The sequence below is a fragment of the Alternaria arbusti genome, assembly GCF_024043155.1.
Source record: "Alternaria arbusti strain BMP 1465 chromosome Unknown scaffold_7, whole genome shotgun sequence".
NCBI classification, from domain to species: domain Eukaryota; kingdom Fungi; phylum Ascomycota; class Dothideomycetes; order Pleosporales; family Pleosporaceae; genus Alternaria; species Alternaria arbusti.
Genome location: NW_026249947.1, coordinates 21,023 through 45,146, shown reverse-complemented (window position 1 = coordinate 45,146; position 24,124 = coordinate 21,023). Strand labels below are relative to the sequence as shown.

General features: G+C 54.8%; 7 protein-coding genes across 7 annotated transcripts; 4 read left to right on the top strand and 3 right to left on the bottom strand.

Annotated features, from left to right (window-relative positions):
- Window positions 1-764: 764 nt before the first annotated feature.
- Window positions 765-3,748, top strand: J4E86_005842 (uncharacterized protein; the record flags this gene model as incomplete). Its single annotated transcript, XM_051446374.1, has 5 exons — window positions 765-966; window positions 1,021-1,167; window positions 1,219-1,860; window positions 1,908-3,431; window positions 3,486-3,748. The coding sequence occupies 5 exons, from the start codon at window positions 765-767 to the stop codon at window positions 3,746-3,748; spliced, it is 2,778 nt and encodes a 925-aa protein (XP_051301949.1).
- Window positions 3,749-3,969: 221 nt separating this feature from the next.
- Window positions 3,970-4,408, top strand: J4E86_005841 (uncharacterized protein; the record flags this gene model as incomplete). Its single annotated transcript, XM_051446373.1, has 2 exons — window positions 3,970-3,981; window positions 4,073-4,408. The coding sequence occupies 2 exons, from the start codon at window positions 3,970-3,972 to the stop codon at window positions 4,406-4,408; spliced, it is 348 nt and encodes a 115-aa protein (XP_051301948.1).
- A 165-nt stretch (window positions 4,409-4,573) lies between these two features.
- On the bottom strand, window positions 4,574-6,523 carry J4E86_005840 (uncharacterized protein; the record flags this gene model as incomplete). The annotated part of the gene is made up of 1 exon (XM_051446372.1): window positions 4,574-6,523. The coding sequence occupies one exon, from the start codon at window positions 6,521-6,523 to the stop codon at window positions 4,574-4,576; it is 1,950 nt and encodes a 649-aa protein (XP_051301947.1).
- Window positions 6,524-7,037: 514 nt separating this feature from the next.
- On the bottom strand, window positions 7,038-9,233 carry J4E86_005839 (uncharacterized protein; the record flags this gene model as incomplete). The annotated part of the gene is made up of 1 exon (XM_051446371.1): window positions 7,038-9,233. One exon carries the CDS (start codon window positions 9,231-9,233, stop codon window positions 7,038-7,040), a length of 2,196 nt encoding a protein of 731 aa, XP_051301946.1.
- Window positions 9,234-9,752: 519 nt separating this feature from the next.
- J4E86_005838 (uncharacterized protein) lies at window positions 9,753-15,999 on the bottom strand (the record flags this gene model as incomplete). The annotated part of the gene is made up of 5 exons (XM_051446370.1): window positions 9,753-10,136; window positions 10,188-12,958; window positions 14,080-14,179; window positions 14,227-15,944; window positions 15,990-15,999. The coding sequence occupies 5 exons, from the start codon at window positions 15,997-15,999 to the stop codon at window positions 9,753-9,755; spliced, it is 4,983 nt and encodes a 1,660-aa protein (XP_051301945.1).
- A 640-nt stretch (window positions 16,000-16,639) lies between these two features.
- Window positions 16,640-18,763, top strand: J4E86_005837 (uncharacterized protein; the record flags this gene model as incomplete). Its single annotated transcript, XM_051446369.1, has 5 exons — window positions 16,640-16,644; window positions 16,744-16,871; window positions 16,925-18,303; window positions 18,354-18,545; window positions 18,599-18,763. 5 exons carry the CDS (start codon window positions 16,640-16,642, stop codon window positions 18,761-18,763), a joined length of 1,869 nt encoding a protein of 622 aa, XP_051301944.1.
- Window positions 18,764-21,051: 2,288 nt separating this feature from the next.
- Window positions 21,052-22,909, top strand: J4E86_005836 (uncharacterized protein; the record flags this gene model as incomplete). The annotated part of the gene is made up of 3 exons (XM_051446368.1): window positions 21,052-21,110; window positions 21,165-21,308; window positions 21,370-22,909. The coding sequence occupies 3 exons, from the start codon at window positions 21,052-21,054 to the stop codon at window positions 22,907-22,909; spliced, it is 1,743 nt and encodes a 580-aa protein (XP_051301943.1).
- Between the last annotated feature and the right edge of the window lie 1,215 nt (window positions 22,910-24,124).

Sequence of the window (24,124 nt, the reverse complement as noted above, 5' to 3'; positions counted from 1 at the left end):
CAACATCCAGACCAATTCGTCGCGAAGTCTACTAACACCTCGTACAAGAAAAAAACTAAGCAGGCCTGCAGCCTACATTAACGCTAAGCTACCTGTCTTGTAGAGTTTTAAGTTAATATAAACTGCAGGCCTGTTTAGGTTTATTCTTGTACGGCGTGCTACGTCTATTCTGTGATAGTAGCAGCTATTCGGCATCTGGGTGACGGTTCTACTCTGTCCGCCTCTTTCTCGCGCGATGCGTTCGCGGCTTCTTCGTCAACTCTGACTATTGTCGTTTCCATATCTTCAGCATCAATTCATTGCCCCATGTGTTCGGGGCTATGTGCATAGCCTCCGAGGTGAGAGTGTGACCTGGACATCACTCTCAGACCACGTACAAAAGAGATGGTTTCTCGACAGAGTTCTCAGACCTACATGCAGGTAACGTACAAGCATCTGTCGTCCATCCAACTCATGTCTTCTCCTCGCTGCAAGCTGAGCTCATGCGTATCATGCATTCACCGCTCACCGCTCCAGAAGTGGTACCAGACTCGCGCTCACCACGACATTTCTGCCCTCTCGCCCTGGAGCTGCTACGCTCGTCCAATGGTTTCCATTTGCGTACTGCTCCTGGACCCTGCTTTGGAGTCTGTGTCACCTCGGATTACTGCCTAGAGTAAAGTCTTGGCGCTCGCGCTCCCGTTGTTATCAACTTTGTAACCACGCTCCTACACTTACTTACCTCTTACCTCTACACCATTTGACTTCCAGTATAACCTGTCAAAATGGTGGGCGCTACTCGCCGCGGCGCACTGAAGGAGACCATCAAGCGTCCGGTCACCCCCAGCGACGATGGCACGATTGCGGACGCACCGCTTGAAGGTACTACCAATGCCGACACACAACAACCGGTACTCCACCCCGCGCGCGACGACGTATCGCGACTGAGTGAGGGCCTTGAGCCGCTTCACCTGGTCGGGCAAGATGGTGAGTTACAGACTACAACCCGGAGCTGAGTACTCATCACTTACTACTATCCAGATCCACAGCATACATACGACGCTTCCGCAGCAGCAGAGATTGATCCGCTTGGACAACAAGTCAAGGAAGTGATTGCGACAATCAATCGACTGGAGGGCCTTGGCCTACAGAGGCTGAAGATACCTCTGCCGAAATGTATCGTCCTGGGTACGTCTTGCGTAACAGTATCTACTTGCTCTGTACTAATATCGGCGCCAGGCGAGCAGTCTACTGGTAAATCTTCTGTTATCGAAGCTATCTCCGGCATCAAGACGCCGAGAATGGATGATACATGTACCAGATGTCCACTCTTCATTAAGCTCGAGCCTTCCGATAATACTCGCGCCAGCTGGAGTGCAAGTGTTAGTCTGCGACGGACTTTCAACTACGATATCAACAAGGTCCGAGGATCCGAGTACCGGTACCCTGGCTGGCTCGAGATGGATCGGCCAAACGTCGTGCATTTTGCGGATACAGAAAACCCGCATGAACTCGAGGAAATCATCGCACGCGCTCAACTGGCCATCATCAACCCTATGACGCCCTACACGGAGTTCCTCGGATCAACCGTTACTGCGCTTCGAAAGAAACCACACTGCGACTTCAGCCCCAACATCGTCTGCATCGAAATCTCTCACCCGGACGTTCCTTCTCTCAGCTTCTACGACTTGCCAGGCATCATCAACCAAGCTGAAACCGTAGACAAGGAATACTTGGTTGAGTCTGTTCGAAACATTGTGATGGACTACGTCAGCGACGAGGAATCTCTCATCCTTGTGACCTGCTCGTTAGACACAGACATCGCCAACTCAACGGCAGGAGGCATTGCGCGGAAGCTGGGCGCTACAGACCGATGCATTGGTAAGCGTAGTCAACTCCCATGATGGAAGTCGTACTAACAAGTTCAGGTGTCCTCACCAAGCCAGACCTTATTCCCGACGGTTCCCGCCACGACAAACTCCTGGAGGTCTTTGACGAGAAGCGCTTTGCATTGGGACATGGATACTTCGTCGTCAAGAATCTGAACCAGGCAGAGATGAAGCGCGGTTTGACCCATACGCAAGCTCGATTCGAAGAGCACAAGTTCTTCAGTCAAGGAACGCCCTGGTCAACTGCGTTCAGCCACTATCAACACCGATTCGGTACACTGAACCTGCAAAGCTTCCTTTCCGGGGAGCTTGCTGCTCAGATGACGAAAAAGCTTCCAATCATCGACCAGGAGATCAATGCCAGGCTGGAACAGGTCCTAGCCGAACTTAGAAAATTCCCAGATCCTCCTACGCACAACGCCCCTAGAATCATCTCGGACGTCGTACTCGACTTCTCGCACAACGTACGTAAGGAGCTTGAGGCCGAATTCCCTTGCAAGGCGTGGCGCAACAACTGGAAGACACTGCAGAAAGGGTTCTTCGATGCCCTCGCTAGCATGAAGCCCACGATGTCTACAAGCGGAAGCAGGGATGTGACCGTCTACATCGACGTCCTGGGAGTGCAGCCTGGCAGCTCCGCCAGTAAAGCTATTGCTGTAGACGACGATGATGATGACGATGAGGACTACGTGGACGATGGAGATCGCGATACGCCGATGTCTAGCAACCCCGAGACGCCTACAAAGAAGCGCAAGTTCGGCGATACTCCAGGTCCCTCACCAGCTAAGACTCCCAGCCGTCGCGGTCCCCCAAAGACCCCCGAAGGCAAAACAGCGATGCCAAGCACGGACTTCAGCGAGCTCAGGAAGAAGTTCCTCCTTGATCAAGTCACGCAACATTTAGCGGAGAACTCTCAGAGCAAAGTGCCCGGGCAGATCGAACCGCGCGTCGTCGATAACATGATGCTCGAGACGCTCGAACATTGGTCGCAACCGCTTCACGAGTTCTTCAACACGCTCGAAGGTCAGATCGTCGATCAAATCAAGGTCGTGTTCCACAAGCACTTTTCCAAGTACCAGGGATCGATCTTCTGGCGCACTGCTTGGGAGATCGTTGAACAAATGGTCAGCTTGAACTTTACTGAGCAGCGCAGCACCATGGCCAACGAGAGTCTAAACGACGAGAAGGAAGGCCCTTTCATCTTTCACGACGAGATGTTCGAGATTGAGAAGGAAGCGGTACTAGAACACTATCGTCAAGCTCGGTTCAAGGCCCGTCTCAACATCTACAAGCGCGATAGATTGAAGCGGACAGGGAAAGAGACTACCCCGCAAGAAGAAGACAGGATGAGGAAAGATGCCAGGGTCATGGCGGTGTTGAACCATGAGCCCTACGTCGTCGAGCTCGGAGTTGTCGCACAGGTTACCACGTACTACATGCTAGCAGCTCGCCGCTTCCACGACGCTGTGTGTATGAGGATCGAGTCGAAGTTCTTCAAGCAGCTTCGCACCCAACTCCGCGACGAACTTGAGGGTGGGCTGGGCATGAACGACGGCAGCCAAGGTAAGCCTCGTTCTCTCTCACTACGTGAGCATCATACTGATTTCCACAATGCAGCCTACGACAACGCCGTTCGCCTCCTCTCCGAATCCCCACAACGTTTCAATTTACGCAAGGAGCTCAGCGGTCAGCGTGACTCTTTGCTCAAAGGCCAAGAGATTCTGCGTGACCTCCAGAACAAGAAGTACGGTACCGCCAAGTCTTCTGCCGCAACCAACGGTGGCTCGCACACTCGTCGCTCCAGTGCTTCCGGCGGCATACCTACACCAGTGTCGGCAGAGATGGCGGACGTGAATATGACAGGCGTTCCGCGTCACTAGTCTGGTGGTTGTACATCTGTGGTTATTGCCTTGTTATGGGTACGATACGATGCGCGAAGCTTGCGACGTTGGTGGACAAGGAGCACTGTTTGCAGGAAGGTCTCTTTGGTATACGCACGGGCGGACCAATGGTCAAGCGAAGCACTTGCATATCATGAGTATTGTCGTCATGAATCATTTCTGGCGGCGTTGACTGACGACTAGCCGTCGCGCGGACGCTCATGTATAACGAAGTATGCGTAACCAAAGCATATTGTGTATTCATTCTGACTTGCTAATATGATACGTGAGATGTAAGTGTATGTCAACATTCTAACACTTTAGTCTACAGATCTTGAGAAAGGAAGAGGCGCTACTTATGACGTCCGCGAGATGGTGTGGATATACACTTCTGCTACTCTAGGCTACCCTTCCGTTCTCGTCACCTTCTCCGTTACCCTCTCCTTCCCTAGCGCCCGCTTCGTCGTCTCCACCTTCCCCAGTATCCTCTTCTCGGCGCCGCTCTCGCCCGCCTTCTGCACCTCTCTCATCACCACTCCGTCTCTGCCCGCGCTCATCCCCACCCGGCCCAACCGTCTCACCCACTCTCTGCGGTCTCCTGAGACGCATCGCTTTCCCGTATGCCAGAGCAAGACGATGTTCCTGCTCAGTAACATTTAGTCTGAGGATGTCTTGCTGTAGCGGATCTTCGTTCTGAAGAGCAGCTACCACACGCCGAGCTCGCAATACCCCGAGACTCGTTTCTTCGGTAGATACTTCGTCCCAGGCTAGTCGCAGTGCGTGTGATTCGGCCTCGGTGCGTGCGGTGTAGCGGGGGTGCAGGGGCTATTGATGTTCAATGTGCGTCGGCGATTGAGGTGCTTGGGGGCCTGGCTGGGGCTCTGGCGGCGCTGGGTCATTTGGAAGGACGGGCTCGGGCTCGTCTTGCTGGAAGTTGGGTGATGCTGGAGTTGGCGAAGGTACACGTTGCTCCGACTGCTGCTCTGAAATTGAGCTTCGCTGTTCAGCTGCTTGCTCATCTGGGAGAGGAGCTGGTGTCTCGATTTCATCTGGATCAGCAACGTCGCCTCCTTCCTGCTGGACTGCAGACGCTGAGCGATCCCTAGTCGCGGCCTTTGCTTTGCTGCCCGACTGAGCGGTGTTTGATGCTCCACCAGCTGATGGCCCGCCTGTTCCAAGTGCACCAGGAGGTACTTTCAGCTTAACTACCAGTGACTGTGAAGAGTTGTTTCCTGCTGATTGAGCCCTTCTACGAGCTTCCGCTGCGACACTCGCTCTAGTTCTGCGCCTGTCAGTCCCCTGGCTTTGGGCTTGGTTTGATCTCGTGCCGGTTGGCGCTGGCGCAGCAGTAGAACTGGCTGGCCGCTTCTCAGCATCTTCAGCTTCGGCTTCAGCCCCTGGACCCTCGCCATTTTTTTTGTCGTTTGCTGCAGCTAGCCTCTTACGTTTTTCTTCGGCCGCTTCCTGACGTCGTCTTTCCTTTTCTTCCTTTGCTCTTCTCTCTGCCTCAGTATGATAGTCCTGACCAGTGATTGTTATCCTGCGATGGAGAGACGCCAGGTCATACTCGTCCATCTCTCTCAGGTGTGCTTCGAGTTCATCTCTGATCTCTTCACCCTGCGCGTGGGTAGCACTAACCTCGGACAAGTCGCGAAGCAGCTCGATGACACTCAAGTCGATACCTTTGTCGTCGCTAACATCGTCTTCGTGCAGCCTGGCGTGGAAGTGCCCGTGCAGCGAGCTTATCTGCCAGTTATGATATATGCGTCGGAGTGCGGCGTCTCTTTGTGCTGCCGATGTTATACTGGTAAGAGGATTCCCGTTTTTGTCTGTCTTTTCTGCATCGTTGGCCTTCTTCTTTCCCTTTCCCGTTCCTTTTCCTGTCTTCTTGATTGGTTCGGTCGAGGGTATCTCATCCGGAGATGAGTCGGAAGTATCCTCGTCATCTTCATCCACTGGTTCTTGACAGCTAGCCTTGGTCTTCGCTCTCTTCCGGGGTGTCGTCTTCCGCGGAGCTTTCCCCTTTCGTTTGGTTTTTGGTTTCTTCTCATTTTCTGGCTTCACCCATTCCCCTTCGCATAGCCTCTTCAGATCTTCGCGTATATTGGCCTGTTTCTTGTGCTTGGAATCACCTATAGGCCGTGCGCGTCCTCTGGTCCATCGTATCAGGTAAAACTGCTCTATTTGGTGTCTTATCTCTCGACCTTGACCCTTTGTCAACTCCGACAAGCTTCGGAACTGGCGAATTGTATCGATCTCGCAGTTCCGTTCTGTCAAGTGTTCTGTGGAACCCTGAAGCCAGTTGTTGTCTGCCATCCAGTCTCCCATTGTGGTAAAGTCTTGGCCCCAGTTTTGGCCTATGTCGGCGATCGCATCTGCTCGTTCCTGATCTTCCGCTTGTTGTTCAGCAGCCGTTAGGATGGGGGGTGGGGTTTTGGCGGGCGCTGGTTCCTCTGCATCGTTTGCAGAATTGATTGGGGCATTATCCGGCTGTTCTTCACCACCTGCATTTTCAGGCGAGTCGCTGAGCGTGTCATCCGGCAACTCGTCGAATAAGTCATCAAACTCATCTACCACTCTCTCAGACTCAGAACCATGATTCTCTCCGTCTTCCTCGGCATCACCCCACAATCTCCGCTGCATGGCCAACGCTATTGCCGCGTCCTGAGCGTTTCGAAGCCCAGCAGTATCGTCATCCATTCCTACATCATCCATCTCCCCAAGCGTTTCATCAAGTGACGGCGAGGTAGCTTTCTCTTTTCCTTTTGGCGACATGATTTGAACGACTGTCGATGATTGTGTCTTAGGTCACTGTAATTGAGACTGCATTTAGTGAAGTATAAGGTTCGATAGCTCCTCTCAATTTTTTACTCCCCTCCTTTGATGCTCATGTTTGCATCTAAACAAACCCACTCTTTGACCTTTCCCATGCGCGTGATATCTAGTCAGTAATGCTTTCTCTTACAGCAATCTATAATCTAAACAATCGTATTTTGAATTGCGTCGTTATACTAGGGATGTTGCTGGCCGGCCGCATTGAACAGGCAAGGATAGCTCATTGTACCTTCTGAACATACTTACAAATCTGGTTGAGTCTTCACAGACTTTGATGACATCTATCGATGATTGAACAACTTTTTGAAGTCTTACTTCTACGATAGGAAGAGTGCGATATGAAAGTGTCTTGGTAGACACTGAAAGCAGATCCATCTGCCACTCTACCCTACTTTCCTCCTCAGTCCCCGTTACCTTCGCCGCCCTCGTCTTCTTTCTCCCCACTCTCTCCACCCTATGCACTCCTTCGCCTCTTCGCTGCTGGCCGTGACTCCCCCTCTTCCCCCGTATCTCCGACATCTCCCCGACGTATCCGCCGGAGCTCTTCCTCGCGCTGCCTGACAGCGTCCGTTCGCCCCTGCATCGCCTCTCTATTTCCCTGGACACTATTCGCCCTCGCTTGAGCCGTCGCGCGCTCTTGTTCTCTTAACGCGACTTCAAGGTAGGCTTCTGCTATGTCGAGTGCGGGTTGCCCACGAAGCGCAGCAATGTCACGCTGGATCTGCGCAACTCTAACGTTCGCCTCGCTGTTGCGCACTGCGTCTAGAGCTGAGACCAATTTGAATGTTGTGTCATTGTTTCGTATGGCGGCAGTGCGACGCGGGGGTTGCTGCTCAGCAGGCTGTGGTGGAGGTTGCGGTGGTTGAACTTGGCCTTGCGTGTTGTTCGCGCTTGATGACTTCCCAGGAACGTCCCTGGAACTAGCTTCTTCCTGCATGGTGAGCTGCTCAGGCTGTTTCGCTGTACCTTCGTTCCTGTTGTTGGATCTGGCCACCTTTTGGTCTTGGGTAGCTGTTGATGCTCCTGGTGCAGGCTGGGGTGCTCTGGGGATAACATTGGTGTTTCTTGCCCGTGGAGGCTGCGGTGTTGTCACAATCGCTCTAAGTCTGCCAGCCGCTGCTGCTGCTAATAAATCTAAGGCTGGAGCAGCAGCAGCTTGCTGACCACCCGCGGGAGGGATTGCGGAAGTGTTGTGGTTGCGCGGCGACCTGCGTGTAGTTGGTCCCTCTGTCTGCGGCTGGCCAGCAGCGCTCTGAATAGCTGATTGCCTTGGAATCTCGCCAGCTGCTCGCCCTGCATGATAATAAGGCTCGCCAACCCTCGCAATGTGGGCCACAATGTCTTCGTTAGTGTATGAAGTATCTCCCACCACCTGCACTTCTAGGTCTTGTCTGAAGGCAGCAAGTACATCTGGCGTACGTATAACATTGGAGAGATTGCGCAGAGCCGCGACGATCTCATAAGCCAGGTCTTGATCCTTGGTCGCTCCTACTGGTTGCAAAGCGTCAGGCAGGACATGCAGAAGCGAGGCGGTGTCCCAGATGATGTAGATATATTCGAGTGCGGCGTTTCTCTCCTCTTCGTTTTGTATTATGGTGACCGGAGGAGGCTCTTTCGCCGGACTTCCGTTGTCGACGTCTTCAGCCTCAGCAGCCTTTGCTTTTGCCTGTGCATTCTTCTTCGGTGGAGCTGGGTTCTTCTTCACTTTCACACCGGCTTCTGCGTTTTTCCTCGTGCCTGGGTCAGTTGCGGGTACCTCGTCGGGGCCTGAGCTAGACTCGTCTTCGCTATCTTGTCGTGATCCTGAACGAGTTGCACTTTTGTCGCCTGGTTTCTTGCTGCTGCCCTTCTTCTTTGCCATCCTCTTCTGATACTCCTCGAAGCTAATCTCTTCTTCCGACTTATACAAGTCGTCGTCGAGATCCACGTCGGAAGACTCATCAGTATCCGCTTTCTTCTTCTTCCTGGGTCTACTCGACTCTCCATCCTTCTCATCTCGTTCTTTCCGTTTCTTCGTATGCAAGGCCGAGATAACCGTCCTAAGATCATTGCGCAACCGGGGCTCTTTTATGACCCTCTGTGATCCTGTTCTTTTTCCGTGCTCATCGTGCTTTCTGTAACGGAGCGTCTTGGCTAGCCTTGACTTCGCATCGTCGAAGTCGTTTCGCGTTAACCGGGATAGGTCTCGGAAAAGGCGGAGGGTGTTTGTATCCCAATCTTTGTCTGGGATATTGGTCTTGCCGGAGAGCCACGTATCTTTGAGCGGTTTCTTCTCCTTCTCGTCGTACCCGGGCTCCATTATACTCCTTAGGCTTGAGATGTTCCAGTTCTTCTTGATCTCGTCGAGTAGGTCTCGTTTGGTCTCTCCGTCGTCATCGTCCTGGTCAATTTCCATATCGTCGACGGCTTGCTCCGGTACCTCTTCGACATCGTCCTCTGCGACCATTGCCTCATCTTCCTGCGCTTCTGCTACATCCTCTTCATCAAAGAAATTGAAATCGTCGTCATTCAACTCTGGATCTAAGTTTGAGGGTATGCCTGACATTTCGCTTGTATCTGGCTCTTGTTCTGGGTCTGGATCTGATGCGGCTGGTGCTGCGACTTTGTTCTCTTGGCTTTTGCTGGGTCTGACCTCTTTTGTCCTTGCCATGCTGGATTTAGTGTGTGGGTGTTTCGTTTGACGATACTCTAAAGGCTGGATGGTAAGATGGGTGAACAATTCCAACACGTCGTTACCTTTCCATTAATACACCCACCCATCGCTCCATCTCTTTCCACGTTTGCTCCATCAACAAACATTTTCCTTTATCCCTTCATCCCTGAAACCACTAGAACATCCGGGTCGCGAGAAGTAGTAGAGAGAGGAGAGGGGGGCCACAAGCTTTGAAAATTACATTATCAGTAATTCCCATTCCACGTCCACACATCTTGCGACCGTCAGTAATCATCCTTACTATCCCTTCGTCCATCCGTCCATCTCTCTATCCCTACCCTCAATAAAACCCCCCATACGCCTCCCATTCCTCCAAGATTAGATAAAAACCCTTATAAATGTACAAAGAACTCAGACTTCGAGACAGAAAAAGAGGAAAAAAAGAAGGCGTAGTTGGAAAAAAGAGGCTGTATAACCCTACTTCGCCCCCTCTTCCGTCTTCCATACGCCTTCACGCTACCACATATCATCGTCCCCCCTCTTCCCTCCCTCATCATCGCTATAATTACTATACCCCCCTCCTCCTCCCCCTCCTATCCCACCACCACCACCACCACCCCCTTTACCCGACTGTCCCAGATAGTTCTGCGTATTCGCTACACTATATCCACCACCTCCGCCATTCGCACTATGATTCGAGTGATGCGAATCACGCGGGTTCTGGTTATAAGAATTACCCTGCTGAGAGCCGCCTCTTGCATGTTGTTGCTGCTGTTGTTGCTGATGCTGGTGATGGCCGTTTTGTTGTTGTGAGAGGCCGCCGTTGGCTTGTTGTTGGTGTACGGAGGGCCATTCTTGTGAGGATTTTTCGGAGGATTGCTGTTCGTGCTGTTGCTGCTGCTACATTGCTCGTCAGTTTCTTTCTAAATACTTAATTTTGGAATGCCTCACCTGCTGGTACCGCTGATACTGAGCAAACTCCTCAGGCTGTGACTGTTGCTGCGGTTGCTGCTGCTGTACCTGCTGCTGAGATTGCTGAGCGGCCTGCTGCTGATGTTGCTGCTGTTGCTGCTCCTTCTTCTGCTGCGCGGCTTGTTGCTGTTGCTGAGCCTGTTGAGCTTGCTTTGCTTGCTTGGAGTTGCCGATGGAAATCTGCGGGTGCATTTGCTGGACCTTGGCGAGGTACGAGTACATGAAGTTGGACAGCAAGACTTGGGAGTAGAGTTCGCGGCGGGGGTTCGCAAGCTTGATGTGGGCCATGCGGTATATCGCGCGCTCTTCTAGGATCGAAAATCGGGTCCAGTTGTAGTCGATATCGGGTTTCAGGATGCGTGGCGGGGGCTCGGGCGATAACCCACGTGAGGCGTTCTTCTTGTGAGATGACTCTTTCTCGCCCTTCTTCTTTCCTCCTCCGAAGATGGAAGACAACAGTCCAGGCTCCTTCTCTTTCTTGCCTTCGCTGGATGTTTTTCTGGCGCTCTCCTTCTTCCGCTCTTCTTCCAGCTTGACGCTTTCGCGATCCAGCACTACGCTCTCGCGACCACGACCGCCGCCCTGTATCGATGTCTGCAGGAGGTCCAGTCTCGTGTCATCGTGGCCCTTGTCCTTCTCCTTCTCCTGGGACTTGCTGAGCTTGTTCTTGACCTTCTTCGGGGCTTCTTTTTCTGAGTCTTTGTCTTTTGACTTCTTGTCTTTTTCCTTCTCCTTATCGCCGCCAAACCAGCCCCAACTCGTCTTCCTTTGGCCGCCTTCAGAGCCATCCTTGTCCTTCTTATCTTTGGCCTTCGGTTCGAGCTTCTTCTCTTCTGGCGCGTTCGGGATTATGGATAACGAATCGACCCTGTTGTTCTGGCCGGGCATCGCTGAAGGATGTGCTACTAGGTCATCGAAGGATTGCGCGGGCTTGATCGGTGACGACTGAGCAGCTTGTGCATGACGGTTCGGTCGACTTGACGACTGGGGCTGGCGCTGTTGTTGGGGAGGTTGCTGCTGAGGTTGAGGATAATGGCGTGGGCCTGCAGGTTGTTGCTGGGCTTGAGGCGGAGGTTGGCGGGAGGAGTGACGTTCGGGTAGCTGAAACTGAGGTGTTCGGTTCTGTTCTTGTGGCGGTGGTGTCTCGATGATCTGGGGTACCTGCTGCGGCGGAGGTGTGTAGCCTGGCAAAGGTGCAGTCGTGCGGCCGTTGGAGGCGATTCTCGAGTGGAACTGCCTGGGCTGCGGCGAACTTCGCTCCTGCTGTGAGATAGGCTCTGTAGAAGCTGACCTGGGGTACTCCTCCGACGAACCAGGTCTCTCGCCGCCATAGCTGGGAGATGCCCGCTTTGCCCCAGGTCGCGAGAAGTTGTTGGACGAGCCTTCAAACGCCGAGTTAACGGGTTCCGACTGAACGCGGTTGAGACCTGGGAGGGGAGGGACTTCGGGTATGCTCTCGGTGGAGTGGACGGGCGAGGTGGACGGGGAATCTTCCGTGTCGGTGTCTCCTTGTCGACCAGAGACGAGTCGCCGTGAGAGGGGCGGGCCGCCTTTCCGCAGACTGCCTCGTCTGTACGTAGTGTGGGTTGATCTCTTGAGCGTGCCCAGACCACGCATCTTGCTACCCGGCACAATGGGCATACCGTCGGCGCCCTCTTCCCCTTCCCCCGACATGCCCTTTTGATCGATGCTCATCCGTCTTATCAGAGCCACCGGGTCCTCCTGTATGTGCTCGAGCTCCTGTAGGTTCGACAAGCCCCCGTTGGGCTGCGCGCCGGATCGCTTCCTCTCCAGCCTCTCGGCGCCGTCCTTGTAGCCAGAGCCAGTATCAATCTGCCTGGACAGCATGGACTTCTTCCGCCGCAGCCCTCCACCCGAGCCCTGACGCCCCATGGCGCCATCCGGAGATAGCGAGTCTGAGTCTCCGGAGCGTCGTCTCGTCCTGTCAATCTTGTCTTCAATGAACGTCTTGAACTCCATGGGCGCCAGCTCGGGGTGCAGCCGTGCGGGTACCCAGAAGAGTTTCGACTCGTCCTCTTCCGACATGGCCGGTGGGGAAGGCGGTGAGTTTGCGGACTGGAACGAAGGTAGATCGGGATCGGCATTGTTAACGCCCATGGACATCCTCCGTATGGCCTGCAGGTTGCTCAATTCCTGGGCGAGGCCCGCCGGGCTGTTCTCGTAGTCGAGGTTGTTCAGCGGGAACTGGTGCGACGCCGTGTTCGAGTTCGAGCGGGACAGCGGAGGGGACATCTGGCCGCCGTTCGACGGGTGCCGGGCGACCGAGGCCCGCTTCTGGGCCATGTTGGCGGTGCCATTGGGGCTCGTGGGCGTTTGGGGCTTCTCGAAGGACATCTGGGGACGCAGCGGGGACCTCGCGGGGGGCGCGTTGGGGAAGGGGTCGAAGGCCTCGAAGGCGCCAAAGGACTGGATCGAGTCGCCGTTGGGGCTGGGGACGAAGCTTAGGGGTCGGAGGCTGCGGCGGTTGGGGGCGTCGGTGTCGCTGTCGCCGCCGTACATGTCGCCTATGGCCTCGGTGACGTGGTGGCTGTCATCGCTGATGGATATCTGCGGCGCATGCCCCCGGCGCGGGCCTGGGTTTCGCATCTGATATAGGCGGTCCAGCTCTCTGGCTCTGTCGGTTGCCTGTGGGGTACGAGACTTGGTCAGCTTGGGGGCTCCTTGGAACGTCGGGTTGGCGCCGCGGGCCTTTGCCGGGGAATAGGGAAACGAAACAATGGCGACCTCAACTGTCACCACAGTATTTGGTAGATGTTTGCCTGAGGCTACTAGGTAGACATGCGCTACTCACCATTTGCGAACCTCAGAGAGTGCGGAGGTGCGGGTTAGCACGATTGCCACGGCTTGCTTAGGGCGCCGAGGCGGTGCGGGCATCCAAGGGCCCAAGGTTTGCGAGGCGGACGGGTCGGGCGTGTTGGTGCTGCGGCGAAGGAGTATCAAGCACCATGGTCTCAGGGAGAAATAGTAGAGGTACACATTCGCGCCGTGATGCACATGTCCAGCCAGCACCCCAACTAACTGCAATGTCACTAGCCCGGAGCGCGCCCAAGATGCACGACTCGGCGCCCTCCAGCTGCTCCGCCACACAGGGGGGCATCACCACAAGCCGAGTGTACGTCTGCCAGCAGCCGCCCTCAACCCGCCAGACAGCCAATCCATGTCCGCCTTACCCAGCCGGGCGACTTCGATACCGCATCCAGGGTCCTGCTCAAAAACAACTAGACACCGTTTCAACGTCTACACCCAAAAGGAACCTCTACTGAACTTTTCACGGTTTCGGCAGCACGCGGGTGTTCATGTTGTCACCGAATGTGATGCGTGCGAGAGACAAGAATAGCCGTCTCGTCTCAGACTACTCGCAGATCCCCGGACTAAGTCACGGAAGTGCACCATGAAGCACGTCGCTAGCCCACACCATTGTCAAGCGAGCTGTCACCCTCCCTCGCTCCCAGCCCAACATCGTGATCCCATGCTAACTCACCGATATCATCTATCCACATATTGGCGCTACTCCCCGTCAGGCCGAAGCGCCAGGGGTAAATGTCCCTGCGTCTAGCTATTCGCTCGTGTCGCTGAGACTTGTCTGTTGTACAACGTAGCCGCACGCCAAGGTGATGTCATGCTTAAGCGCTGACCCTCCGCGCTGCCATTATCGTGACTGCTGCATTGCCATCATCTCCGAAGCTTGGATTATTCCTATTGCGAGTAGTTTGTCTATAGGGGTGGGAGTGGTGTGCTGCCATGGTATATACAAGAAGCAAAGATTCACATTCATGCCTGGCCCCTGGTCTCAGGTCTCAGGTCGATGCGCTGCTGCGTCTCCAGACAAACATCGCCGAGGCCACTGCACACGTGACAGCCCCCAGCGCTAGGTAAAGATTGAGATAATCGTAGCCGTCCTCTTCCTGCTTGGGGAAGGCTGTCGAGGGGTGGGTAGCGCTTTCAGCCAGCTATACGACGTTAGCTCGTGGAATTAATCAAAGGGCGTAGTACGTACGTGAACAAACAGCTCCGATATGCTGTTCCATGTCGTGCTGACGTGCAGTGGCGGTGCCATTCTCAGGGCGCTGGTGTACTCGTCGGGCTGCTGCTCGCACCGCTGCATCGTCTTGTCCTGGTCTGCCTTCAGGGCTGTGTAAACCGCTGGTAGTTGGTCGAGATGGGGGTACTTCTTCCGCAGTTCGACAACATGCGCAAAGCTCGTGGGGTCGCTCGAGTCGTAAGTATAACACAACAGATCGCACGCGTCTAGCTTGGCCTGATTCTCTAAAATCGCGGGTTCGAGTTCACCGAGCTCCTCTAGGATCAGATAGCATTGCTTGCCACCTTTCAACTCCACGCTGTTGACTGCCGAACGCGGTTTTATCGTGGGATGGTAGGTGTGGCTGAACGGTCGCTGGAGGAAGGCAGACAGCAATGAGCTCTTTCCACTCCCGCTCGACCCTATGACGTAGCATAGAAAGACGTTGCGCTCGACGCGGCCAGGCTTCTTCCGTCGCTTCCTAGCTTTGGTCACCTTGAGTGCGCTGGTTGTGCCTCCGCGCTCGCCGCTCTCAAATCCGAGGTATGCCAGATATGCTAGAGTCGTCTTGGGCTCTTCAAAGGTAGTCATGCTCCATTGCGCGAGCCAACCCTGTAGTGTGATGTATCCAGCTTCGTTGCGCACTGTGCACGATGGGAACGACGAGTCCACCCAAGATGTCGGCATGCCGGGGGTGGGTGCGAATAGATTCGCGAGTTCTCTGTCGTTGAGTCCTCCGTCATTATCCATATCAAACTTGAGGAACAGATCAACGAAGAAGCGGTAGCCGGACGGGCTGAGTTCGGCGGAGGAGAACTGAGGAACGTCGAACTTGGGGTGGAGGAACGTGTCCTGGAGACTGAGACTGTCGGTGTAGTGGAACTTCCGCAGTATGATCCAGATGGTTTCGTGCCGCCCCTTCTCCGCGAAGATCTTGTTCAGGAGTAGGAACCCCTTCTCGTCCATGCCATGCTCGCCAGTTAGACCAGGAGCAAAGCGCTCCATCGACCTCTTTATGTTCATCAAGTCGTCGTCCCCCAACGGTTTCTCGAAGCACTTGATCTGGAAATCGTGGATCTCCTGATCGTTCCAGTACCCATCTTTGTCTGTGTCGCATAGATGGAAGACGCGTTGCAGTGCAGACACGGCTGCGGGCTTGAGTGCGTTCTCTTTGGAATCGTATAGCGGGGCTATCGGGTGTGTGACGGCCTTTTGGCAGAGAAAGAAGACCTCATTGATGTTGTGGTGGTCCTTGGCGCTGGTGCGGATGCAGGAATCGATCTCCTTGAACTCGTTCATGACGGGCAGCATCTCCTCCGACACGACTTGGGATGTTGTGCCATTCGAGGCTATGTCGGACTTGTTCGCGCACAGCACCACTGGCACGTTGACGCCTAAGGAGCGGAAGTAGGGCATCCAGAACAGCGCCACCCGCTCATAGCTGTAGTGGTCTGAGTATACGAGGAGTATTACGTTCGACTTTCGGAGCTCTGTGCGGAGAGTGTGTCGTTCGTGGGGGAGGGCGGAGGTATCGACGATGGTGGTGGTGACATTGTCGGGCGTCCCAAGCGTGGGCGGGAGCGTCACCTGTGGCAGGACGGGCTGGATTTTGGCTGTGACGAAGACGTCCTTGACAAGAGACGTGATGATGGAGCTCTTGCCGACGCCATCGTCACCGCAAAGACAGATTCGTACTGCGCATGTCAGTGAGTGTGTTGTCGGGAGGGCGCTCCACATACCGGTCGCCATTTCTCGGCGGCATTATTGGTGCATTTGGGCAGGTGTGAGGAATGTAGTGGAGGCAGAGAGTAGTTAGGAAACTGGGTCGGACCTGCCGTGAAAATATTCAGACTTGTGCAATGTTCACAGCACTCCGAGCGATTCGTGGTCAGGGCAGCACCAGCGGCTGTCAGAAGGCTTGGCACACGTGGGAGACGATCGCAGCCCTGGAGCTTCCCCGCCAGCAGCCCCGCAAGATTGGCTGCTGGGAGGTGCAATGCGTCGACCGTTGTCGAGTGGCCCTGCAGATAGGCCGGACCCATGTCATCCCTCGTCCTCTCCACCAACGGCCAGCGGCATGGCAGGCAATTAATAAGACTGCCCAGTGCACGGAGCCATAAGGCGCCCGTCTCGTCTCCGCTTTCCACTTCCCCAATGGTTCCATGGCCCGCGCTCCCATGCCAGTCCCAGCCTGCCTGCCGCGGGCCACAAGCTTCCTTCTCCGCGCGCGCCCAAATTGACGTATCCTGCCTCTTCACACGCCGATGCCATAGCCGCGGTACTTGCTGGTGCTAATGTCTTACCCTTAACTCTACCCTGCCACTCCTAGCCAGGCACCGCGACTCCACCAGGCCGTAGTTAGCCCGCAACTGATTACACTGCAGCAGCTATGTTGTGAGTACCTGTCCTATCTCGAGCTGACCGCCAGTCGCCCACCAATGGCAGCCCTATCGTGCTCCACCCCCATCGGACGCGCGACTGATGTGTGTACAGCGTCCTCCCTCCGCCGCCGCGCTATCCTGTCGGAGGCTACCCGGGCGCGCAGCCGGGCCAGCTTATCGAGACCAACAACACCCTCACCCATCCCACCGGTCCCGAGCACCAGCTGGTCGTCGGCGAAGGTAATTAACCAGCCTGGACCCTGCATTCCCTGTCCTCACTGACGCTATGAAAGGTACCTATGTGCTGCGCGACGACCTCCACCTAGCTACGCCCCCGCCGCATCCCTCAGAGGCCCCCATCCACAACCCGAACCCGCTTGCGACGACAGTCTCTCCCCCCACAGCTGGCACCAAGCTCTCGCTGGTCGCCCTTGCGCCCCGCCAGCCCTCGCAGTCGCAACTCCACCGATTCGGCACACGGACGAGCACCCGGTCGCAAGTGCCCCCGAGCATACAGGAGTCGCCGCACGAGTCCAATAGCCAGGCGAGCGATGGCGGTTCATACAGCGCCAATGGCATCGTGTCGTCTCCGCTGGATGGGCTGAAAACACCCGTGTTCGGCGAAGGCAACGCGGCGCTGGCAGTCATCAACGGCAAAGACTCCAAGGATCCTACTAAGAGGCGGAAACCGAAGAGCAACATTGTTAAGAGCAACTCGTCCTTCGTATCCAGAGTCATTCCCCACGAGGCCCTGACCAAGCGATTGCAAGAACACAACCCCAACGGCCTCTATGCCTTTGCAAACATCAACCGCGCATTCCAGTGGCTGGACTTGACATCGCCTACCAAAGATGAACACCTGACTAAGATCCTCTTCACCAAAGCGCACGCGCTATGTCACGACATAAACCAGATCACAAAGGGCCCAAATCACCTCGACATCATCATGGGCTTTTCCACAGGCGACATAATATGGTATGAGCCAATGTCGCAAAAGTACGCGCGCATCAACAAGAACGGTGTCATCAACAAGACCGCCGTGTCGGATATACGGTGGTTGCCGAATAGTGAGAATCTGTTCCTCGCAGCGCACATGGACGGCAGTCTGGTGGTGTATGACAAGGAAAAAGAGGACGCCGTGTTTGTGCCAGAAGAGGCCGTCACATCTCCTAGCGAGAATGGGCTGACGGAACAGGAAAAGAAGCTGAAGCACCTCCTAACCGTGAAGAAGTCTGTCAACTCGAAGAACCAGAGAACGAATCCCGTGTCTTACTGGCAAGTCTCCAGGTCAAAGGTCAATGCTTTTGAATTTTCGCCCGACCGACGTCATCTTGCGGTTGTGTCCGAAGATGGGTCCTTCAGGATCATGGATTTCCTTCGCGAGAAGCTGCTCCACCACTACATGAGCTATTATGGCGGCATGATGTGCGTCTGCTGGTCGCCTGACGGTCGCTATGTCGTCACGGGAGGGCAAGACGATCTCGTCTCGATATGGTCTTTGGAGGATAGCATGCTGGTAGCGCGCTGTCAAGGCCACAATTCGTGGGTGACGGCAGTGCAGTTCGATCCATGGCGATGCGACGAGCGCAATTACCGTATCGGCAGCGTAGGAGAGGACTGTCGTTTGTTGCTGTGGGACTTCAGCGTCGGCATGCTGCACAGACCGCGAGCAGTGAGTGCAGTCGTTGAACGCGACAGTTGTGATGGCTAACGTTGACGTAGGCGTCTGTGCGACAGCGCGGTAGCATCGCCTCGTCGAACCTCAAGATGCAGCGCACACAAACGGGAGGAAGCTCGGTCAACAGGCTGCGATCGAACTCCAACCTCACATCGGGCAGCATGGCGGACGAGGAAGAAATAGTGGTGCACCCCGTAGAGCCTCGGGCACGCACGGCCATGCTACCTCCAGTGCTGGTGAGTTTGGCCCTGAAACCTCAACATCAATTTCTAACCGCCAATACCCATAGGCAAAATCCGTCCACGAGCACCCACTGTGCTGGCTAGGCTTCGAAGAGGACTGCATCCTCACCTCATGCAAGAACGGTGAGTCCCAGCAGCAGGCAGCAAAGTTTTCGTTCAAATCACCTCATATCCACCCGTTACGCGCACGTTGGCACCATGATCTGCGATAAGGCCGGGTTTCTACTGCGGCGCCAGGTGGCCGTGCGCAGGAACACCCGTCTTAGTGGCACACAGGGATCCGCCCGACGCATTTGTTGAGTTCGCGATGGGCAAATTGAGAGATAAGGAAGTGGATCGCTGACAGCTTTGTATTGCAGGCCACATCCGGACTTGGGACCGACCGAAAGAAGGTGCTGGGAATGACGACAGCAGTACGTCTGCGAGTGCAAATGGGAACCATGCATAGGACGCGGTATTTGGATCTGCATAAGACGTTATCGCGCGATTGGGTTTTGGTGGTGGTGGTGGCGGGATCGAGGTCGGAGGTCTTGGTAGCTCCTAGTCTTCGGAGCCCAGCATTTGTGTGCACTTTGCTGCATACGCACCACTACGATCTAGGAAGCAGACAGTCTCTAAGATAATGTATACTTCTACTGCAAGTATAAAATGCAATCCTTGAAAATGTGGATTCACTGAAAACGGCGCGCCACACGACATTCCAGCGGAGGCAGGTTGGACACCTCCGATATATCCCGACATCAGTCTGACATGTGCCAGACGGCTTCAGCCCTACATGCACGTCTGTCTTCCTTGCATGCGCGCGGGCGAAGAAGCTTACTTTGTTCTAGAACAACCACTGTACACCATGGACAAGAAAATCAAGTTTCCTTATCTCCACCATGCACCTTTACGGCAAAAATCACGACCATGAGGATACCACTGGTTTCCGGCCGGTAGTAACTAAATTAACTAGACCATGTCGATTGCGCTCACGATGTCGGAGTACTAAGTAGTGGATACACGCGGCGGCGCATGCGGGAATTATGTGTAGTTGAGAAAGCAAGCGATTGTGGGTCTCTATATACTTTAATGTACGTACATACATGTACATCGACATGGCTATGATGAGGCTCTGCTCGCATTACCCACAGTTGCGGCAATGCAGGTCTAGCCGCAGATTTTCGTGACCGTGCATGCTCGGACCGAGATTAAGGTAGGCGTAGAGGGAGTGGTGAGTGGTGTAGTGTAGGAGGCTGGTGGCTGGTTTCAGCGTGGCGGTCAAGACAGTCGTGACGGCGACGGCGTGGCTGTATCGGCGATGCGTTGAGTTGAGTTGAGATGGAGGCAGGGTGAGACGGAAGCAGGAACGATGGTTCACTTCACACGAATAACACCGCGACTCAAACCTAGATAGCCATACCCCTCCATTGAGCAACGACACGCAATACACATGTACGCACACCCTCCACCCAATCCCTCCACCCAATCCCTCCACGTCAGGCGACCCTCGTTCGACCAAAAATGCCAGACTGCCAGACTCGACGATAGCATTCGTCGAACAATGGAACCGGCGAGGTGCATTCGCACGTTTCGGAATTTGAGCTGCAGGTTGGCCGATGCTGCAAGATGGGCGGCAACCATGCCAGGTGTGGCGCAATCGCAGCTACTATCCATGTGCAATGCGTAAGAGGTAGAAAAGCCACTAAAAGGCTGGGTACCATGTGGAGATACTTCGGGAGAGCCGCAAGCAAAACCCTGAAGAGCTTAGGCTTAGAGCAGGAGCTTGACGGCGATGTGACTCCAAGCGAGGGATGAGGAATAGTGGGTGTTGTCGGCGGGTTTGTTGGATAGGCTGTAAGACGGAGGTATTCATGATTGTATCGCAGTGAATTACTCTGGACGCGCGTAATCAATGTCTATGAAGGCTACTTGCACAGGCGCGCTGCTATCGCCATGGCCGCCGTTCGCGGTGTCTTCTTATCGGAAGACCTTCTTTGGGACGGCCCCTGCTGGCAGCCCCGGCCTGCCAATGCGACGCCTAATGATTGCGCCAGAAAATTCTAAGACGTGAGCGCAACCAGGAGCCGCGCTAGACAGGCGACTACAATGATGCGAGCAGGCCTACTGGACTTGTCGCGTCTCCACTTGCAGCCCATGAGCTCATCAGGGTGCAGGCCGCCCTTGCCCGCTTTATCCCACGCGCACCAGCTAATGTGGTATATCTAACGCGGTACCTACACGCGGCCGCGGCCAGCTGAGTAGAGTCCTCCCTTACTATACTTTGGTTGCATATCTGTGACGTGCGGCGCTTTCTGTGTCTACTTCCTCCCACGCTTCTCATCAGCATCTCTCAGCTTGCTGACTGCATCGCCGACCACGTTCGCATATTATACCACCTACGCCTGCTAGAAGTAGAAGGATACACTGTCGCTGGTTACATTTCCACAATCGAAACCCCTCTAAACACATTGTCGGTGGTGTTTGGTTCGACTCATAAAAAAACGACCCTCGTTACATCATGCCTCGCCCAGGTGTCGGGGTCTTCGGCAGACATGCCGTGCCCACCCTGGAGATCAAGTACGCTTCTACCACCGCCAAACCTCAACATGGCGATATCTAACTCGTTCCCAGGCCGGAGTCGCCTTTTGTCGTTTTCTATGGAGAGTCGTCCGAGTCGCATGAGACGGAGCTGAGGGGCAAGTTGATTCTGAACAACCCAGAGTCCATGTCAGTGAGGAGCTTGCGGATAACACTCACGGGCACACGCAAAGTCTCGTACGGTAACGCCCCTGTCGACAACTGCTCAAGATTGCATGCTAATTGACTGTCCGCGCAGATGGCACTTGACCAACACTGTCAGCCCGCAGCCGATTACGCAAAAGACCAACTTCCTCGTCGAAGAACTCCACCTCTTTCCCGTCGACGTCGGCAGCAAGACCAAAGCGCACAAGCTCAACGCCGGATACCATGAGTGGGATTTCAAGTTCAAGATGCCCCCGAACCTCGACCAGAGCGTTGAGGGGCTACCGACCAACTGGGTGGTTTATAGTCTCAAGGCCCACGTGGATAGAGGGTACATGAGCAAGCAGCTCAGTGCTACGGCGCACATCCGCGTCATTCGCACGCTCGGACGCGACATGCTCGAATCCATGCCCATGGAGCAGATCAACGAGGATATCTGGGCGAACAAGCTGGCCTACAAGATTACGGTCCCGCAGAAGAACTACATTGTCGGAACGTCGATAACGGCCGATTTCGTGCTGATCCCTCTGCGGAAGGGCGTGGAGATTTCGACAATCAAGATGGAGCTGATAGAATCGCGGCAATTGTTCGCCGACTACGCTGGCCGCCGGATAAGTCACAACAACGACATGCAGGTTGCGGTTACAGAAGGCGACATGCCAGAAGACTCAGCGCGCAGGGTCCCCGACGGAACAGAAGACACGGACGCGCTATTCGACGAGTCGCATCGCTTTTCCATGACGCTCGATCTACCCAAGTCGCTCAAGAACTGCCGGCAATCCGTCGACACCGAGAACATACGGCTAACGCACAAACTGCGCCTATACGTCAACCTCAAGAACCCCGAAGGCCACACAAGCCAACTGCTAGTAAAAAACCACGTCCACCTCTTTATCTCGCCCAACCTACCCCCCAACGAAGACCAAAGCGTAGTCGTAGACCAAAACATCCTAAACGCGCAAGCCATCCAAGACGAAGTCAACCAAAACGCGCCGCCGACATACGGGCTCCACCAACTCGACTCTCTCTACAACGACATCGACCCCTCGGGCTTCATGACGCCCGGCGGCGTCCACAGCATGATGAACAGCGGGGCCAACACGCCCTTCTACGCGCAATCGCGGCGCGGCTCAGCCGAAGACCTCACGTCCCTCGACGCAGCCGTCCACCAACCCGGCGGCGGCGCCTCCGCAGCCGCTCTCCAACACCGCCTCGCAAACCTCAGCATGCACCACTCCGACCGCCCCACCCGCTTCCAACCCACCCGCCAGCATTCCTCCGGCGAAAGCACGCCCGCCCACGGCACTAACACCAACACCACCGAACAAGCGTACTTCGACCTCCCGCCCTCGAACTACGACATGGACGCCCTCGCCCGCACCCCCAGCTACAACACCGCTGTGCGCACGCCCGCTGGTTCGCGTACGCCCGGCGGCATGGATATGGATTTGCCGAGCTATGAGATTGCGATGAGTAGACCCAGTTCGCCGAGCAGGAGTCGCGGTAGTAGGGGGACGACGCCGAGTCCGACACGCAGTCTGGATACGTTGAATGAGGAGACGTATCGGAATACGCAGATGAATAGTCGGAGGCAGAGTCCAAGGACGGCGAGTCCGAGTAGTGAGGGGAGGTAGGTGGGGTGTTTTCTGCGGGGGATGGTTGGTTAAAGGGGGGTTTGTTGGGTTTTGCTACGGCCCTGTGGCTTTTTGCATATGGTGTTTACGTCCCGGCCTCGAGGTTGTCAGGGCTATGGGCTCTAGGTTACGTATTACGAGCGCTTTTTTCTCTTTTTTACTTCAGCATTTGTATAGATATAGACTTAGACTTTCACTTTTGGTCTTGTTATAGGGCTTCACCACTCTCGATGGGTTGGGCTGGGTTGGGTTAGAGTAGGATACCCCACGCGCATCATTTTTTACTTCGGATAGTAATTACATATCATTACACTCTATTCTTCACTATCTTAAATGCTGCATCTACCATCTACCATCTACCATCTACCATCCCCCATCCCCCATCTCCAATATCAACATGACGTAGCAAATCACCTTGGCATCGCGTGCATGACTCGCGTCTCATCTCTCCACAGATACACACCTACACACTTACACATTCATTCCCCCACGACTGACTCACTGTCTACCCTTCTGGGCTGAAACATGCGAACTGCACAGATAAGAAGAAGGTCACGCGTACTGCGTAGATTGAAGTAGATCTTCCACCTCTAACATGCGCCAAGCTGTCATCGGATCGTGGCATGTCGGGTAAACACCGGGATGATCGGGCAGATGACCGAGATGTAGATTGTCGAATATGGGTGGGGCTAGTATGGCTTTGGTAGTGTTTCCGCTGTGTTAGCTGCACGTATACTTCCGAAGGTAAGCCAAGAGTTTCTAAGACGTGACATCTAGAGGCCTATGCAAGTCTCAATATGTAGTTTATTGCTTGGGCACACTCGGCATATAGTGACTCAAAATACATGCTTGTGCAAAATAAACAATACAGTACAACTCCATCACCAAAACTCATCTCTAGGTAGCCAGTCCACCGTATGCAGCTTTATTACTCATTATACCACCTCCATATATACTCGTCATTTCTACATCCCCCTCTCCTCCCCATCTCCGTATCTACGCCCACCCCTCTCTCCATCTCCATCTCCATCCCCACCACCACCCTACGAAGGATAATGCTCAAACAAAAACCCCGCCGCCATCTCCGTATCCCCCTCCGTCGCATTCAACGCCGCCAACGCCTCCTGCCTGCTAAACCCCAGTACCACCAACTTCTGCACCTCTTCGTCCGGCCAAGCCGCGCGCGCAGCAGGCAGATTACTAACCATGTTGCGA